The 17914-nt window shown below is 24.6% G+C and overlaps 1 protein-coding gene across 14 annotated transcripts in view; it reads right to left on the reverse strand.

Annotated features, from left to right (window-relative positions):
• LOC129612078 (protein lap4-like) overlaps positions 1-17914 on the reverse strand; it is a 324013-nt gene that overhangs the window by 46324 nt on the left and 259775 nt on the right. For 11 of the 14 annotated variants that reach the window (XM_055525569.1, XM_055525560.1, XM_055525556.1 and 8 more), the window contains 2 exons: positions 17230-17751; positions 7003-7102 (listed from right to left, as the gene is read on the reverse strand). In XM_055525569.1, the coding sequence (XP_055381544.1) occupies positions 7003-7102; positions 17230-17751 (622 nt within the window). The remainder of the gene's footprint in view (positions 1-7002; positions 7103-17229; positions 17752-17914) is intronic. The other 3 variants (XM_055525562.1, XM_055525565.1, XM_055525570.1) reach the window with 1 other exon arrangement.

Consider the following 17914-nt stretch of genomic DNA (forward strand, 5'->3'; position numbering starts at 1 on the left):
GCATAACATTAAAAATGTTAATATTTAATTTTGAAAAAAATTTCTTTTTAGTATTTTCTTAAGTATCAGCATTATATTAAAAAATTCGATGCAATTTTAAAGAGTTGTGCATTTACAAATGCAACCCAATCAAAATTTTTAATTGTTGGAATGATTTTATGCTCAAATCGTTTTAAAATTAAATATTTTTCTAGACACAATTTATTTCAAGCTCAGAATACAGTAACGTTACTAAAATCACCAATTTTCGTATTTCTAGAATAAAAAGATGATAAAATAGTGTACTCAATTTAAAATTCCTGTCTTTGATGCTATTCTAATGTGCTCGTATAATTATGAATAAAGTGGTAATTTTTTTCTGAATATCAATATTATCAAATCCCCAAATATCTTGGTCGTATTTGAAAGAAGACAGTAATTGGTTGAGTACAATGTGACTAATAGAACTATGCTAGAAGAAAAATTTATTTTTATTGGTATACGATTCAATGAATACTTTTAATAGATCGTTTATTGTTTTGATTTCAAAATAAAGTATTGGTAACTTCACTCAGCTGTATTCTAAAATTACAGAAACTCCGGTTTGTTCATGAACGAATGCACATTAAAATTTTCTAAATAATTTTTGTTTGTTCCCACTATTGCAATCTACAATTTGTTTTAAAAGGACCATCTTTTCAAAATTCATTACTTTCAACTTTAAACTTGTAACATGACGTATTAGAAAAATCAACATTTTTTTTTTTGGATAATTTAATTGGCCTTAGTTAAATTTTTCATTTAGATTTTATTTGATTCCCAATTTGAAAAATTTTAATTTTAATCTTCATATTTAATCAAATGGGATTCTACAATTTGTGAATTTCAATTTAAAGTTGATAACAAATGGAGCAATTTATTTGATATAATACACTTACAAATACCAAAAATGGATTCACAATATTAATTTTATGTCACCAAATATTAACATCTTCATAATACTTAATTTAAAACTACAATAATAAATTATTGTTAAACCCCACCAACCACACAATTATAATAATAATAAATATGAAGAACCAATTGAAAATTTCAATAATTTTTCACGATATTAACATATACTCAATTGTATGTAAATTATGTATAATCAATTGTACTCTTATACATATTAAATCTCGAATAAAGGCATATGAGTAATGTAATATTGAATATATTCTTGAAAATTTCAATAATTACTTGAATATTCAGTCTTTAAATGACAATAAATATGAAACCGCAATTTAATGCGGGATTAGGATAATAAAATAAAAAATAAAATTATAATAATTATTATAATTTAATAAACATCGCAACTCATATTATTTTAATAATATAAAATTATAATTTTAAGTGTTTAACAACTGCAATATTGTTATAACAACAATAAATTATTATTGTAGAACAATTAATAAAATTAAATACAATTTTCAAACAAAATAAATACTTTGTAATAATTTCCAAAATGAAAATTATTTATAAATATTTTGAAATTTCATTATTCTGCGTAGGCAGAAATTTCAGCGGCTAAATATAGAATTTCTCTTGAAAATACCACCGTTACCTAATGCTATTGTAAACAATTTCATTTTGAAAATTTCATATTAAATTTTTCTTTGAAATTTCACTTTCGAAAATTAAAAAATGTACTTTTAATACTTAGAAACAAAAGACTTTTGAAATATTAATAAAATATTAACTAAAAAAAAAAATTTTACGAAACAAATTTCATTATAAAAATAAAAAAAATATTCTTTTTCTTCTTTTTTGGAGTATTTTTAGAATTGAAAATAAAAATTAAGTACGAACACGGTTTTTATTATGATTTTAAATTAAAAATTTTTACCTTAAGGACAAAAAAGGACTAATATATACACAACTGTATATACGATATGAAATTAATAAAAAATTTTAAATGGAATTTTCATAATTCATTTCAAATTTATTAATATTTAAAAATCATGAAGGTTATACGAATGTTCAAGGACTAGACTATGATTTTTGTAATAAAGTTCCAACAAAATAATTGAAACCTTCTGTTTGTTTTAAAATTTGGTTCATTTGTAAATTAGTAAAAATTGCATATCCGTCGGGGCCCTTGTCTAAACATGCATGCATGTATAAAAATTAACATTGATAAAAACATTTTACTGCACATTAAATGTCATTTGACAACACACTCTCTGATTAAAAACTTGACTAAAAATTGCATACTTTACGGGGTGATAATGGGTTGTTTTTTGCAAAAAATTTTTTGTTTCTCTCATAATCAATACAATTCCTTTTATATAACATTTTTTTATATAAGTGGGAAAGTGACTTTACAGAATATAAGAAATATAAGAAATTAACGAAATTGACAACTCTTGTAACCTCCAATATAATTATTATATTTCATTATAATGAGTCAAGAAATTCAATATTAATTTACAATCAGTTTAATAATTTTCATTCTCAAAAATCATTAACAACTTATTCTTTTTTTTACATGAGCCAATAAAGTAAAAAAAAATTGAAAACTCTTCTTCATTTAAACTTCAAGAAGAATAAAGTTTTTCAAGGAGCTTAATATATCGAAAATTAAGCAATTTTCTACTCATTCATCTTTTATTTCTCAAACCATTGATCAAATCAAAAACTTTTACAGAAAAAAATAAAGAAATGAACAAATAAACCAGAAAATAAAAAATAAATTGAGAAAATATTTTTATTTTCAAATGAATAAAACTGAAAACCAAAACTTCGAAGAAGAAACAAAAAATTATTGAAAATACGAAGAAAAAATAATTCGTAAAAAAATAAAAAAATTTTGTTTTATTTTGGTTTTCCCTTTAACGAAAGTTCTGTGGAAAAATTAAGAAATTACCCAATTCGGTTCTTCAATCGATTATTAACAAATTGTATACAATAAGAAAATTTTTTTTATTGAACGATAAATTGAGTCAAGCAAAAATCAAATTTACTAAAACAATTTATTTATAAATGACCTTATATTGTTGTGAAGGGTAGCGATATACTCATCAAAGGATACTATACTAGTATTACTATTATGTCATATATTGAACTGAGAGTCTTCCCATACAGTCATAATTTGTTAAATTGGAAATGTGAAAGTTTCAAATTTTAATGTTCTATGGGATGAACCAGAAAGATTTCATGACGAAAAACTATTAACACAGACAATCGATTCATAAATTTAAGACGTCATATAGTCTATTATAGGAAAAGAAGCTTTTAATCCAAATTTTTCAACTATTATCAACCGTTTGTAAACGAAAATACTTTATAGTTTTTCAAAAAGAATTCATGAACCATTGAAATTACCAAGGTCATATGATAAATTGAATATTTTTCTTTCAAATAATCCATTTAGAATTATAGATGAAGAATCTTGAAATACAAAAGTCTTTTAAAAATTTGATCTTTATGTTGATAATTTATGAAATAATGATTTATTTTTGAACAAAGAAAAGTTTCGCCATTTTAATTCACCTTATCTGTTCTAAAATTAACCTTAATTAGCCCTATTTATCAATTTAAATTTTAGAGCACCATATCACATTATTCATTGTTCATAATTCTGGCAATAGAGATGTCAATAAAATATCTTCGACAATTTAGCAATCGGTACTTATTGATAATGTTTATTGAAATTATTTTGAAACAAATGCCAAAGGCGTGATAAATAAATTTTATTTCAGTAAAAAAAATCACTTATGTCGAATTTCTATTTCTTTAAAAAAGTATTGAACGTGGCTCTATTTAAAAATCTACTGGCTCTATTAAAAATCTACCGGAATATGAACTGTGGGAGAAGTTAATGAATTTAAAAATTTTAACAATTGCTGTCTAAACACATATATTTCAATATAAAGACCAACAACCAATACAACTACGTTTATTGATTATTCTAAATTGTGGATCTTAGGATTGAAAGGTAAAACGTTAATGAATTTTAATGACAAATTTATCTGTATATTTTTAATTTCTAAAAAATTTGTTTCGAAGTCATTTTGTATAATATAAAAAACTTTTCTATTCAAAAAGAAAAACCCCCACAATATTATAAAATTTTCTAAATAATTTCACTTTTTCCTATCATAATATTTTTACCCTTATTTTTACAAAAAAAATCTAAAAGAAAACCATTAAAATAAATTTAAGAAAAAATGATTGATTAATTTTTATTTAATACCAAAATATTTTCCTTTTCTCAATTCAGTAAAAATTTCACAAAATTAGATCAATAGGATTTAATCTTGCTTTCAATTAACTTAATTTCTTTTATTTCATTAAAAAATATTATTTAATATTTATTATGTTTATTATATACACAATATGTAGACGAAACTTACATGTATATGGGAGGGTGGAAGGGTAATGTTTAAGAAATTCTTATGTCCATGTAATATTCAATTCATAGGGCTTTCGTATGCCTTACAAAATACAAAATCATGTAATTGTCGTTATTTGGACATGACATATTTTCCGGCTCATTTTATTTGATTTTCTAATTTTTTTATTTTTTCTATTGATAAATAACCAAACCTGGTTCTCATCGAATTAAAATTAACTAACTTTTCGTTCAACTAATGGAACATGATGTGAATATAGTTTAACATAAAAGTTGGCAAACCTCATTCTTATATCGTAAAAATTTCTGAATGCGGAAATCAAGCAAAATTATAATATTATGATAACGTAATAAGACTAAATTGTTTTGAAAAGGTTTATTACAAGAATAAATTTAATAATTGTTATTAATTTTAAAAGGATGTGAACAAAAAATTCAAAAATTAAAGGAACCCCCTTTTCCTTCAAAGGGACTTACTTTTAACAAAAAATATAACAATCACTTTCATTTTTTGGATCACCATTTCCCAACCATTATAAATTAAAAGACAAATTACACATGTCAAAAAAAAAACACGTATATAAACACAGATTTTATATGGTCGGTAACAAAAGGAATGAAAACAAACAAAAAAACAAGTAAAAACGTTTTAGTCGACTTAATTACACCCTGCACTTTGGCAATCTCAGTATAAAAACTTGTTTATGAAATATTTAAAATAAGCTCTTGGAGTTGTATGGCAGCTACCTTTACCTGTTGTCCGAATGGGCCCAATTACAATGGCAACCGTAATTCTTGGCAAAAAAGAAACAACTTACGAAATTTCGATGTCATTTGCTTTATTCGTTTTGGTTTATTTGTTTATTAATCGATCGGCCAGACGGGCATGTCCAAATCACCGCAGAATTTTACACTAATCGAGTAAGAATATATACACATGTCCATATATTTTTTTTTAATTTCTACAGACTCTTTCAAGTGGTTAAAGATCAATACCAATGTTAATACCCCCTTCCCTAAGGTGCAAATTATAAAGGAAAACAACTGTACATATTGTTCAGAAGGAGGTTTTTACATTTATGTATTAAAATTGAGGACAAAATAATCATAATAATCATAACAATATAATCATCATCGATATAATAATCATTGTCATCATCATCATCATCATAAAGAGCAATAATGACTCAATCAAAAGCTGTTGGACCTAAAATAATGAAAGAATATAAAAAAAAAACCAATATAGCAATATAGATAAAGCTATTGACATATGATTACGAAGTCAAAACGATTTATATGCTATTTTTATTCTGTACACGCATACATTCATTCACACATCTAAGTGTTACCGTCTATGAATCCCTTTTTATTGTAATATATAGAATGGACAATAAAGAATTTGTACTTCACTCACCATTATTACTCAAATTATTCTCATTCTTCTCTTTCATTTTTCTACTCAATAACATTTTTTTTCTTTTTCTATTTTTTTTTCTCTTTCGATTGCATGATTAATTTCTATCGAATTCCTTTTCTTCGTTTTCGACTTTTTTTTTTTTGTGTTTTTTTTTTTTGTTTTTTTTATTGTCCTTTTTGTGATTTATAACTCAACATAGTTCACAAAAAGTTTTTGTATTTATATTGATTTTAAGGAATAGGGCCATATTAGTATTATGGGTAAGCGTGCGTGTGTGATTTAAGATTAAAAATGATTTTCAATTTTTGTTACTAATTTGTGAACTTTAAGTTTGACAGTCGTATAAATGACTATCCAAAAATTAATAGAAAGTTAAAAAGAAAAATTTCTATAAATATTTATATTAGAAAAGAAAGAGAAAGATTTGAAAGTTTTACGACACTCAACACGGTGTTCTCACGAAACAAAATTATTAATAAGCACCTACAAACAATTTTATTTCTCATTTTTATTAGTCTCTATAATTATAATTAGAAATATAATTTAAACATTGAGAAAAAGTTCAAATCAAAAGGTAAAAGTTTGTTATGAAAAAATATCACAAAAAAAGATTAATTAGAAGTCCTCGGAATTTAATGGCAATAACCTTTGAGCATAAAAGTAATTTTAATTTAATATGCTCATTCTAATTAATTATAAGTTGTTCTAATGCGTACTAATGCTTATACTATATAAATGCTGGTACTGAAGTCACATTCAAACATATTCACGACTGGTCAGCACTGGTTGTCACGAAAGTAAAGTTCCCCTGCTAACCAACTGGTTATCTATTGCGATTTTTCTCCTAAACAAATCATGTGTCACAGGTGGCTACAAAAAAAAAAGAGATTCACCTGGAAAAATGCCTGGTTTTATAGGGTATAAAAGTGGAACGTATCACAGGTGATTCATTGGTCCCTGGGAAAATCTTTTAGTGGTCACTGTATTTTTGTGAAAAAAAATTGTAACATGTCACGGTTGACACCTTAGTCTCGAACGTATTAAAGCTGTGGTATTTCAATTTTACCATAATTATGAGCTCAACAAATGTCCCTCAACCATGTAAGGGTTAAAAACGATTCCATATCTATTAAATTTAAAATTTAGTGCATTAAGAAACCTTTAAATCTTACCTATTTTTTTATTTACCTTGGAAATATAAGAAATGAAAACTTACCTTGCTTTTGTAACGGTTTATGTTGTTCTTCCATAGCTGACTCGAAAAATCTCTTTTTGTCGGATACGGTTTTCGGTGTTTTCGCTGATACCGGCGGGGACTATAATAAAATTTTTTTGTTTTTTTTTTGTTTTAATAAAAAATTTATTTATGAAAGTTTTTTAATCAAAAAAAAAAAAAATTTTTTTTTTTTGTGTTAAAGAGGAAAAATTAAAAAATAACCAAAGGATAGTTAAAATCATTCTCTTATTTTTAGATGATCTTAATCCGATTGGAACCTTGCATCATTTATTAATTATTGAATAAAATAAGAAAATGTTTTCATGTTATGTTAAATTTGTGTTAAAATGTTAAATTTTTATTAATAATTTTTTTAATGTAAAATCATTCCAATTTCAATAATAAAATTATAAAAAAAAATAAACCAAATATTTCACTTAAATTACAAATTTCCAAAAAAAAAATTTAAAAATTTTAAATTCAAACTCACAAAAAAAAAAAAATAATAAATATTCATGTTATGTTACTGTAATGTTATATGTTATCTGTAATACTTTTAAAATTAAAATGTTTTGATTTTTTGTTGTTAAAATATTTTTTTTTTTTTTACTCAATTATTTCAAGTGATCAGTTCATTAATTATAAATGGATTTCCGTGTCAATTTATGCTGAAATGAAATAGCAGAAAAAAAAACATTTTTTTTTACAAGTTTAATATGCCTGCAAGAAGACACTTTCATGCTCATTGATTTTTAATCACCATGTATATAACTTTCTATACGAGTATATGATGAAAATAACAAGAAATTGTTAAAGTCATTGTTAGCTTTTTACAAAACAAAAAATGTCAATTACAATTATGCGTTGAGGGAAAAGAAAATATTTTACACTGATATTAGATACACATATGAGCTAGAATAAAGCATTATATTTAATATTATATAGGTGTATAAACTTCTAAATATTGTAATATGCAAGTCATGAAATTATGAGCAGATGTTTAGGTTTGAACATATTGGAAATTCATACAGAAAATGAGGTCGTCATTTTTCTATTTTGTCTTTTACACTGTTTAAAATTTAATATTTAAATTATGAACTTCATAATACATATAGTATTCACGATTAGCAGAGAATTTATGTTGATGAAAACCTAAGGCATATTTAATACTCTAATAAATATCTTCTATAAGCTAAAAACTATGTTTGATGTTATTCTATGGGAGTAACTATACACATATAATGTAATGCTTCACAGTGATACATCAGAATTTTTTGTAAAGAATTGACTTCAATTCGTCAACAAATATTTCATATTAAAATCTCAAGATAACCAAATTTTGAAGAAGCAAAAAAATTATTATTTTTAAATATAATCAAGAAAGAAGATATTTTACAAAAACATAAAATTTTTATTGAAATTCATTTAGCACGTTTTGTTACCAATAGAAAACTTAATGAGGAAAAACGAGTAGAAATTTATTTCTAACCATTTTAAAACTTGATTTAATCAAAATAATAAAATTTCTTACAGAATTATTGAAAGCAACACATATACGGGAAAAAAAACTAACTAAAGATGACCAATGTGGAAAAAAATAACTATAATTGATTCAAATTTTTAAAGATTACAAGAAATTGAAGCAAAGAATATTGCCCTTTTGAAAAAATAGGAAAAATGTTCACCTTAATTATAGTATATAAGAATCAATTTTATGTAATTAACTATCTAGAGATAAGAGAAATTACTTTAATCACAATTAGGAGCTCAGACAAATTAAATTGAAATATTTCAAGTCAATTCCAAAAAAAAAATGTTAAGTATATAAGAATATTTTAAGATTTTCTTTTCTTGTTTTGGAAAAATACCAAATTTCCTTTTGAACATTTTTTTTTTTTTGAAACATAGTATGTTTTTCCCGAAACTATTAAATAAAATTTAAAATAAAAACATTATACTTTATTCAGACTACGGGAGAATAACATGTTTTGCTGTTCGATTAACATGTTAAACAAAATTGGATTCACACTACAGAAGCTGTTTACATTTAACAGTAAATTTGCTTTAGTTAACATTTTCTTTATTTAAAAATTTTGAAAAAATATTTTTGTATTTTGTGTAATTTTTTTTATTTTGAAATATTTTTAAACTTCAATTTAATAAAAATTATTATGGATTTAAATATTTTTGAAAAATATTTTGAAATTTCTTTCAAAATTCTCAAAAATAAAACATTCACAATATGAAAATCAGTTTTAAGACACATGTTATTTTGGAAAACATATTCTTTGAGAATAACATGTTATTTGTTGTAGTGAGAAAATAGGGTATTAAAATTATCTGAATAAATTACAAATTAAATTTCATCGGAATTTTTGCCGTAAAATCGTAAAATTTTAAATATCGTAAAATTTACATTTATTGTTTTCAGTTCATTTTGGAAGTTCTAACACTCCGCTAAAACTAAATTTCTTATTTATTTCTACATACTACATTTGTCTTTATATTTGTAAAGTTTAAAATCAACATGCCCCTAAATAATCCTTAAGAACTTAAAATAAGAAAATAAATGAAAATAAAAAAATTAATAATTAAATTATTAATATTAAAAAAAAAAAAAACAAAGAGGACAACACAAAATAAAATTCAAAAATATGAAATTTTTTTACGTAATATTTTTATTTATAAGCATTCAAAATTAATAACAAAAAAAAAAACAATAAAACTCAGAAAAACAAAAGTGTTAAATTTCGTGTTTTAAAATTATTATTTTTTTTTCTTCCAAAACAAATATTAATTATTAAAAATTATTTTTAAAATAAACAAAAGAAAAATCGCAATTTTAATTTTTCCCAACTAAAATTCAATCATTTTTCAAAACAAACAAATATGCAATAATTAAAAAAAAAAAAATACTGTATGACTTAAAAACATGACCCTTTAATGGATAACGTGCGATTTAAATTAAAATAATTTTAATTAATTAAAATAATAATGTTTTTTTTTATTTAAAATATTATTTGTGTATGTGATAAATTGCACTTCTCTCAATCCATTATTTATGGCAATAATTATACAATTATAGAGAATATACACATGTAGATAATTAGACTATATGACAGTGTTTGTAATTAATGATTCTTTATATACGATATTATGTAAAAATTAATTTATTATTATTTACTCTTAAAATCCCACATGATATTGATTAAAAAAACAAAAAAAAAAAAAAGGTTCAATCATGGTAATTGTTACTATCATTATTATTATTACTGTTATTATTATTATTATTGTTATTAATATTAAATTAAAGCTAGAGCAAGAGCAAGAAATTATCATTTAATAATAATTAAAACAAGAAATGTTTGATGGCCAATAATCCAATAATTAACATTATTATTATGTTAAAAATATAAATTCCATTAAACGAATATTTAATATTATGTATAAGAGAGAATGTCAGAATATACATTTAAACATTTAATATAATTATTTACTCACAATATAATAAAAATATAATTTAAATATAAACAAAAGAAAAAAATATTAAAAAATTTAATTAATTATTGCAAACAATACAATAATTAATAATCACTTTATTTTTTTTTTATATGGAAACAAAATTTCAATATTGTCATCGCTAAATGAAAACTCACAAAGTCCAAAGAGTGGATTTTGAGTAGTTGAGCTTTAAAGTGGACTCTGTGTTCATGCTAATAACTGTTTTGATTGGTAAAAACAAACCAGTTTAATCGCTTCCAGCTTAATTGCGTTCTCCATAATGGAGATATGAATATAATATTCAACGTCAAAGAAAGACGATTAATTGTAAGTTATAAGAAAATTAAAATTTTTCATACGAGTATTAGCTACAGCTGAAAGTCATTTCATAACATTTTTCGAATAATAGCAAAATACAAAAAAGTTGAAGGGTGAGCATTACTTGAATTATAATTAATTTGTTGCGAAAAAATTTGTTTTTCTATTTTTTTTTTCAAATTTGATCTTAAATTTCTCTCGTTGCCACGATATTCTTGAAACTTTTGGAAATATTTTGTAGAAAAATAAATGCAAATGTCTTTCATTTTGGAAAAGGAAAAGTACATGTTAATAATGCATAATACTGCGTAATAAATATTAAAAAAATTTGTGTTTCAAAAAATTTTTCCAACATTATGTTATATCAAAATGAAGGTCAGATATATAGGGCTTTTCTTCCTGTAAAAAAAAACGATAGGTTAATAACGTGAAATTGTGAGTAAACTGACTTTACACTTGAATATCTCTGAAACTAAGAAAGTCTTTGCAACCACTGGTATACCGTTAGAAGAATAATTTCTTTAGCTTTACTTGTCATATTTCCAGTTTTCGCATGTTCCAACTTTGAGACCCCATAACTCGAGAACCAGAACACAAAGAGCAAAATGTCACTAAGTGTTTTTTATTCATCTGAATGTATTCTATCACCCTGCTTCGGGAATACTATTGAGTCCCGAATATCCTGTATAATTTAGATATTTCAAATAGGGTTTTCTTTTTCGGTACACGTGGTCCACAAATATTTATTGCTCGGTAGTCGTTTTTATAATCTTATCTGTATTGAATTTTTTATAGGCGATTTTTTTTCAAATTTGAAAAATTGAAATTTTAGCCAATTACCTGATTCTTTTTTAGTATCAACTTTTCTATTTTTAATTATATTTTCCGTTATTACAGTGGCATCTAAAAAATATTTCAATTCTGTTAGCTTGTATTTAAATGGCATAATTGAATTTCAATGATGAAATTTCTTGTTTAAATAGAGCTAGTGAATTACTCTAAAGCTCTAAAAAAATTTTGACATCAAATTTGAAATTTTAGCATTAATTTGTTATATCTAACCCATTTTAGTCAAAAAAATTGACTTAGTAGAGTTCCCATTTAGCAATGACGATATTATAATTAGTCAAGTAAATTTATATAAATAATTCGATTTTAATATTGTAGTATGCGTTAAATCGATTTTTAATTCATTTTTATATAATATTGTATGATGTTTTCCGATTATCTACGTATCGTATGTGTGTGTTAGCACAACAATTACGTGAAAATATACACACTCTTCTGTAAAAATTATATACTGTTGAGGACACTATACACAAATTAAAATGTTTATGCAAGTATACGTACGTATATTTATTAGTTACAAAGACAGTAAAATATAAGAGATACAAAAAGAGAATCAGCAAACATTTCCAACTCTATATAATCTATTTTCTAACTCTATAAATCTAATGTAGACCTATATTACGAAAATCATTATAAAACCGATTTAATTTAGTTTCGACATCTTAAATTTGAAAAGTGTAATAAAGAATAATTAGAAATAAATTGTTGATAATGTATAATAACGCTCAAATGTGCTCGGTAATAGATGTGTATATACATAATTATTCCATGCATAACAGAGCACAATATTGAGCCATTTTTAAATCACCTCTTATTCACACAAATTTCATATGTTTTCTGAATAATTCCAACTCAAAATATGCTCTTTTATTGTTTCAGTTAATTGATAATTCGTTAAACTAAAGGTTTCTTCTCAACTCATTTATAATTGAAATATTGAATAATACCGTAATAATTTTTGGACAAAAATAAAATTTTATTTTACACCAATTATACTTTATTCATAATAAATTGTCATCACCACATGTGTAACGCAACAACAGAAAAAAAAAAACTTTATATTTTCTTTAATAAATTGCAATCGCCAAACCAGAAATCAAATTTTTCCCCACTATAATTTCAACTAAAATAAATTCATGTGACTCTCCTCCTTTTCCCTCCCCAACCCCTCTTCATAAACTCAACTATTTTCCTCAACATTTAAAAATTCACATTTTACTTTTCTCAACAATAAAAATAGAAATTTTTAAATTATTTTCATTTCCAACACTTTATTTTTCAAAAAATTTGTTAAAAAACAAAAGAAAGTAAGTAGCAAAAATGTGAACTTTAATTTTAAATTTTCTTTAACTTGTAAAAAGTTTTATGGTCCCGTTATATTCTTTGACATTTTAACAAAAGAAGTAACTGTTGCTAACTGGAATATTTCACGACGTATACCGCAAAACGAAAAACTGAATAATAAATTTTTATTTTATTTTTTTTTTGCTTTTTTCCGAAAAAACAAACGAATAAGTGAAAAATTTCCTGTCAACAAAACATTGTGAGTGACATATACGCCAAATGCAATATTAAAAAGAGTTAAAATAAAAATAAAGGAAGGGAAAAAATAATTCTAAAATGAAAAAATTGTTGCATTCCTGGAACAAAAATAACGAGAGAAATAAACTATGAGAAATTTAATTTATTAAAAATTCATTTCCGAAAATTTGTTTGTAACGACAACCTCCCGCACTACACACATAATTTTGCGTATACCTTACGCCGATATGTAAATGATTTACAAATTTAAGAGTTCACATACAAAAGTACCTAAATTTTCTTCGAAAATATTAAAAAGTGCGAAGAAATAGTGCCAAAATCGAAAAACAAATTTGAAAAGTGTTAAAATTGTGGAAAAATTTTCAAAATTCAAATTCAAACTAAAATTGGTAATTTTTAACTAAAATAGCTTAAATGGCCATGCTGATCACTTGCCTTTATTCTTAAGTGAATTAGCATAAATTTCTTAAATGGTTCTGTTTTCTAATTTATACACATGATTTTTATTATACATGAAATTAGTGATTAGACATTAGTCATAATGATTAAGGCTTCAAAATTTTTTAACATTAACACAATTAAATGTCATTGGAATCAAGAGAAAATTCACAGGAATTCCAAATTTCCAATGCAAGAACAAAATTTTTAAGAAAAACAATGTAGGGAAATAATAGAAAAACTTCTCATGTCCTTTTTCGAATATTTTAACTTAACTTTGATATTTTCCGACTTCTAACATTCTTTAATCAAAAAATCAACATTATCTTTCGAAATAAATTTTAGAAATTTTGCGTGGTAATAATAAAAGTCAACTAATATTTATAAAAGGAAAAAACTCCCTCATATTTCTACTTGGGTATTTTTCATTATTTAACTATAACTGCTTGTACTAAAAAAATTGGAATTGAAATTATCGTGACATTTTAAAAAACAAACTTTAACAATTTATTGTTAAAGTAAAAAATTATTACGAAAAATTTCTTTAAATATTCTGAAAAAAAAAAATAAAGAAAAATTAAGGAAATTGGAAAATTACTGAAAAAGAACAAAAAAAAAAAAACAAGAAGTTTTCTTCGTAATTACTTTTATACTCAAATTTTAAATAAAGGACATGACAATTATTTATTTATTTGTAAGACCACCATCATAAAAGTTTAAATTTATTGAAAATTTACCGACAATTTTGTAAATTTCAAATTGAATAAATTAAGAATAATATTTTAAATAATTGTCAAGAAATTTATTTTGATATGAGAAAAGTTTTCATGTATTGATTCTGTGGTTCTGAGGAAAAAATTGAACTAATAATAGTATGTACTAATAATTTAAGTAAATTAATCAAATTTTGGCAGAATTCAATATTCTTAGATTCTAGAATAGAATATTCTTAAATTTGAAGAGAATTCAAATTTGGAATAATAAAATTTCAAACTTGATTTAGGCGATTATTACTTATTACCACAGAATTATTTTAATGTATGCAATTTATATCCTGTACAATTTGAGATTTACGAGTAAATCCATTAAATTTATTATTAGAACTCTTTTTAAATTTGTTCTATAATTTTTTTCCAATACTTTTCTTTTCAAATTTTTCTTTTTTCAAATTTTCATTATATGCTTATGGTGACACAATTCAATAAATCGAAAATACTGGTTGGTAAGTCACTTTTTACATAATCCAGTTTGGCACAATACAATACTTCACCATAACATTATAATAGAATAAAAAAAAATCTGATGTGGTCAGCACATAACCGACCGCATTGTGTATTGTCTAGTTAAATGAAAGTGTTACAGAATATTATAAAAATGTCTGTTAAATACTTCTTTCCAATTTTTAGGACATTAGTAAGCTTATAGTTAACATACTTAGATAATTTATAAATGTAAATTTGGATCTTAGTAGAGTTTCGCCTTGTGCTTCCCGAATTCCCTGAAATGCTCGCCAGTTAGTTTCGGTAACAACCAGAACTCAAATATCAAATTTCAAGAAATTCCATCAATTTGTTCTGTGGATATGGTGAAAAATGTAAAATCGGCCCGCAAATCAGTTTTCGAGCCCTGATCTTTCCAAAAAATTTATATGTTCATTGTTTTAATACGAGGAGTTCATATATTAAATTTCAACGAAATCGGTTGATTATTTCTCTTTATATACACAAAAATGTATATTTGGCCCGTAGTAAACGTGTAGTTGCCGATGCCTGATTTATTCCAAAACATACGAATTTTTGCGGACAGCCGAGCTGAGCTTATATATAAAATTTCAAGTAAATCGGTTGAATATTTTCTTCAAAATGTTCAAAAATGTAAAACAGGCCCGCTAAAAAGTGCAGTTCCCGAGGCCTGATATATACCAAAAGTTGATCGATCCGTGCCATGGTGGAAACAAACTTACATATAAAATTTCATCAAAATCGGTTCAGCCGAACTTGAGATACACGCGTGCACACACAGACCGACAGACCGACAGACCGACAGACCGACAGGTTGCTAAAAATAGTTTATTTACACTTCCCTACTATGGAAAAGTACGTTCCAACCGAAAACTCGATATGCAAAATTTGTTGCCATCACATAACCTACCTATTGTTTACACAATACGGTCGATAAAAACAAAAATTTTGTGTAAAATTTCAAAAATAATTGACATTTTCAAAATCTAATTAGCTAGTACATTCTCAAAATCAAATCAACTTGAATATTCATTGAAATTTATTTTTTTTTTTTTACCAAAAATTGGATATGGTTAAATAAATCTTGTTTAAAAACCATCATATACATATACATCAAAATCAGTCACTTTGACAAAAATAAATTTAAATCTGAAAAAAAAAACTTTTCAAAAGGTATAGAAGAACTATCAATGTTAAGTACTCTAAAATGAATTGCACCTATGCAAGTACATGTGTGTATTTACTTACGTAAATCCAACATGTACAAAATGCATGAATCAGTTGAATCTCTCATTTCTAATTTTATAATTATTACCTTTAACCACATCCATCCTATTCTATATAACTATATTTTGTAAAACATACATATACACTATAATAATTAAACAGATGTTTCTTTACCCTTACTAGTTTTTGGTATTATAGGATAATCTTTTTCAACAGGTGTCGGAGCACGACTACTATTTTTACTATTATTTTGTGTGCTATTACAACTACTACTACTGAAACTTAAATTAAATTCTTCGATATCAGGTGGAAATTTAAAAATTTCACCCTCACCACTACTATTACGGTATCCTGTTGATATTTCATTTTCTGTTTTAACATTTTGGAAATTTTGATTATTTTGAAAATGAATTTTCTCCGAAATTTTAGATGATTGTGTTATAATATGTAAATTACTATTTCTATGAGCTGGTATTTCCTCATAAATATTTGTGGATGAATCAATGGTCGATTGTTTTACAGTTGATGTCAATATATTACTACTACTACTACTACTATTATTATTTAAATTATTTGAATTGTCATTATATTCTAATGATGACTGAATATTATATGCTTTCGATGTAACTGTATTAGATGTAATTGAATTTACTCTTGATACAGGTGGTGCTGGTGGTTTTTCTTGTGGACGTTTTAATTTTGTTAGAGAAGCTTGTCTATTTAAATTAGGTTTATGTGAACGTGGCGGTGCTTTTTTACGTAATGATGGAAATGAAGCTCTATTCGGTATTGTACTTATTGGTGGAGGTAATGGAGGTGGATTTTTAGGTCGTGTTAATGAATTTACAGAAATTTGCTTTTTTAAATTCCTGTTAGTTAAATGAGAAGATGTGGTTTCAAAATTAGATATGGAAGAGGAAATGATTGAAGTTTTTTCTATAGTTTTTAGGTGCTTTTCATCTTTAACTAACAATTTATTCTCTACTTGATCATCAGTTAATTGCTGTTGCAGTTTTTCTTGATTTTCATATTTATCTGATTCTGATTCTATAATTTGTGCTACAACAGTAGTAGAATTTGGTGCTAATTCAATTTGATTATTTTCACTCACCATAATACTACTACCAATACTTTCATTTCCTGTTGATGGAGATGTAGATGGCTGTATTATCGATTGTGATTGTATATTTTGGTTTAAAGTGACGACATTACTTGACGGTATATTGATAGAAGGAATTTTTGAAGAATTTATAGTACAACTACCACTTTGCATGCTGTTAATTGGTAGTTGTTCGATTAGATTATTATTAAAATTATGAATTAATAATGAACTTGGAGCACTTGAATAACCGTTAATTACTTGATGTTGAACCTGCTGCTGATGTAAATAATTACTTTGCGAATCCAAAGGATAATTAATTGTAGCTGTTGTTGGTGTTATATGAATAACACCAACACTAGTAGTTCCTACACTAGAAGTTAACTGTTGTGGAATAGGTAATGTGGTATATTGTACGGGTAAAATTTGTGCAGTTGGAAATATTTGTTGTGGTGACAAAATACGATAGCCATGTTGCTGATGATAAGCATTCAAAAATGTAGCTGAATTATCATTAACAGATGAATCCAGTTGCTGTTGTAATTGTTGTTGAAATTGTGAATGCGAAAAATTATTAAAGTCAATGTTAGTGTTATTTGTTATATCACTTGAAATGGATAAAGTTTCTAAATCATTATTAGTAGATTTTAATTGAGAAAAATTAATTTTATTATCAAAGATATTAGAAATTTTATCT

The sequence above is a fragment of the Condylostylus longicornis genome, unplaced genomic scaffold, assembly GCF_029603195.1.
Source record: "Condylostylus longicornis isolate FDR11 unplaced genomic scaffold, ASM2960319v2 ptg000055l, whole genome shotgun sequence".
In the NCBI taxonomy this organism is placed as follows: domain Eukaryota; kingdom Metazoa; phylum Arthropoda; class Insecta; order Diptera; family Dolichopodidae; genus Condylostylus; species Condylostylus longicornis.